The 1,840-nt window shown below is 16.5% G+C and overlaps 2 protein-coding genes across 2 annotated transcripts in view; one reads left to right on the top strand and one right to left on the bottom strand. All coding sequences in view use genetic code 6, as the record gives it.

Moving 5' to 3' along the window:
* Positions 1-190: 190 nt before the first annotated feature.
* Positions 191-1,308, bottom strand: TTHERM_002653327 (hypothetical protein; the record flags this gene model as incomplete). Its single annotated transcript, XM_012797741.1, has 5 exons — positions 191-281; positions 368-427; positions 688-768; positions 978-1,079; positions 1,193-1,308. 5 exons carry the CDS (start codon positions 1,306-1,308, stop codon positions 191-193), a joined length of 450 nt encoding a protein of 149 aa, XP_012653195.1.
* Positions 1,309-1,833: 525 nt separating this feature from the next.
* The window catches only part of TTHERM_002653326 (hypothetical protein), a gene marked incomplete at both ends in the record, with an annotated part of 411 nt that continues 404 nt past the window's right edge, over positions 1,834-1,840 (top strand). Inside the window, one exon of the mRNA XM_012797740.1 lies at positions 1,834-1,840. This exon is cut by the window's right edge and continues 193 nt beyond it. Coding sequence (XP_012653194.1) covers positions 1,834-1,840 — 7 coding nt within the window.

The following is a 1,840-nucleotide window of genomic DNA, read 5'->3' as shown; positions in this document are numbered from 1 at the left end:
ACGTAGGTTTTTAAAAATAAAGAAAGTAAGTATTTTTTTCAATTAATTTAATTTAAGAAATTGTAGAAACAAAATTAATTAATTAGTTTAATTGAGCCAAAACTTAGCTAAAAAATTATGAAAAAAAATATTATAACAATTTTAATTAAAATTAAAGTTTTAAGTAAATAAATAAATAAATAAGCTATATTCACCCTAAACTAATTTCAAAATGTGAGTAGTTATCTAACTAGTTTAAACCAAAGAATATATCCTTTTAGAACATTAATAATTAGTTAAACCTTTTAAATTAAATTAAATAAAATATGTTTAATATTTTCTCATTCATTCAAATCAACATAAAGGAGCAATAATGAATACTATTTACCATGATTTTATATACAAAATATAGTAAGATTTTAAACTTTTTCTAAATGATTCTTTCAAACTATTATTAAATTTTATTAAATATGATTATTTGTTATTTATTATGTATATATGCATTATAATTAAAAGAAAAGCTTTAGTCTATTTTATCAAATCAAAAATTTTATTTAACAAATCAAAAAATAATACTATGTTTTTATTCATAATATGATAAAAAAATTATTTTATATTTAATCATGCTTTAATTAAATTAAATAAAAGTAGCAGTTAAATATCTATATATTTATCTACCTACCTACATATCTAAAAAGCTTAATTTACTTGAGTGAAAAAGATTGATAATTGTCCTTATTTTCTGAGCTAAATTGATCTAAAGGATTATTAACATTTGTTTTTTTCCAACTGTAAATTAAAAGGTTATTTAATATAATAAAAAAATAAATGATAAAAGTATTAAAATAAAATTATAAATTTATTTTGTTATCATAAAATCAATTTATATAAAAAATGTTAGATTTAAGATTTTATTAATTTAGATCAAATAGATAAATAAATAAATAAATTGATAGAAAATAAAATGTTTTTCTTTTAGATGAATTAAAATAACTTACTATAGATTTAAATACAAATGAATGAGATTCGGGCATTTAGATAGCTCAGATAATAAATTTGAAAGCTTTTTTTTACGTATCATGTGATTACTTTTAACATCCCTCAGATATAAATAAAATAATAAACATATATTCTAAATTCAAATAAAAATAAATATATGAAAATTTGTTTTATAAATTTTAAATTTCTAGATTAATAATTTAAATCAGCTTACGATAGACATTATGATTACTCATTTTTATATTCGTCGTCACTTGCATAATAGAAGAAAAAACTAGACCTTATTAAATAAAAAAATATTTTCTTATTTTATAAGATATTTATTTACATTTCTTAAAAATTAAATAAAATAAATAAATTAGTTTGTTTGTTAGTTAGTTAGTTAATTAGTAAGTAAGTTTATAATTTGAATTAATTCATGAATAATTAAGCCAATAATAAAAAGTTTATTGAATTACTTTAAGTCTATATTTTAGAACTCAGAGAATGAAGAATTTGAAGGCTTTTAATAAAAAAATGGATATTAACATATTAATTATCACTTGGATTTTTAAATGGAAGTTAGTTACCTTTTACATATCTTTATAAAAACTTAATTCTGATTGATTTTCTTAATATCAATTTTTTATTTTAGGGCAAATGTTTAGCTATTAAATTGATTATAAGAAAGAAATTCTATCAAATTAAATATCTGAAAACTAATTAAAATAATCAATCATTCCAATAATTAGCATTTATATTACTATTTTCTAATAAATTTTATTTGTTTTTAAGAAAACATCAAATTTTTTAATTTATTCTAACAATTTGTTTAAAAATTAAAATTTTAAAAAAATTCTTTGTTTTATAAAAAAAATGTTAT

The sequence above is a fragment of the Tetrahymena thermophila genome (assembly GCF_000189635.1).
Source record: "Tetrahymena thermophila SB210 genomic scaffold scf_8254641, whole genome shotgun sequence".
In the NCBI taxonomy this organism is placed as follows: Eukaryota; Ciliophora; class Oligohymenophorea; order Hymenostomatida; family Tetrahymenidae; genus Tetrahymena; species Tetrahymena thermophila.
Note: the sequence above shows the minus strand (reverse complement) of the source record. Positions and strands in the feature narration are given on the sequence as shown.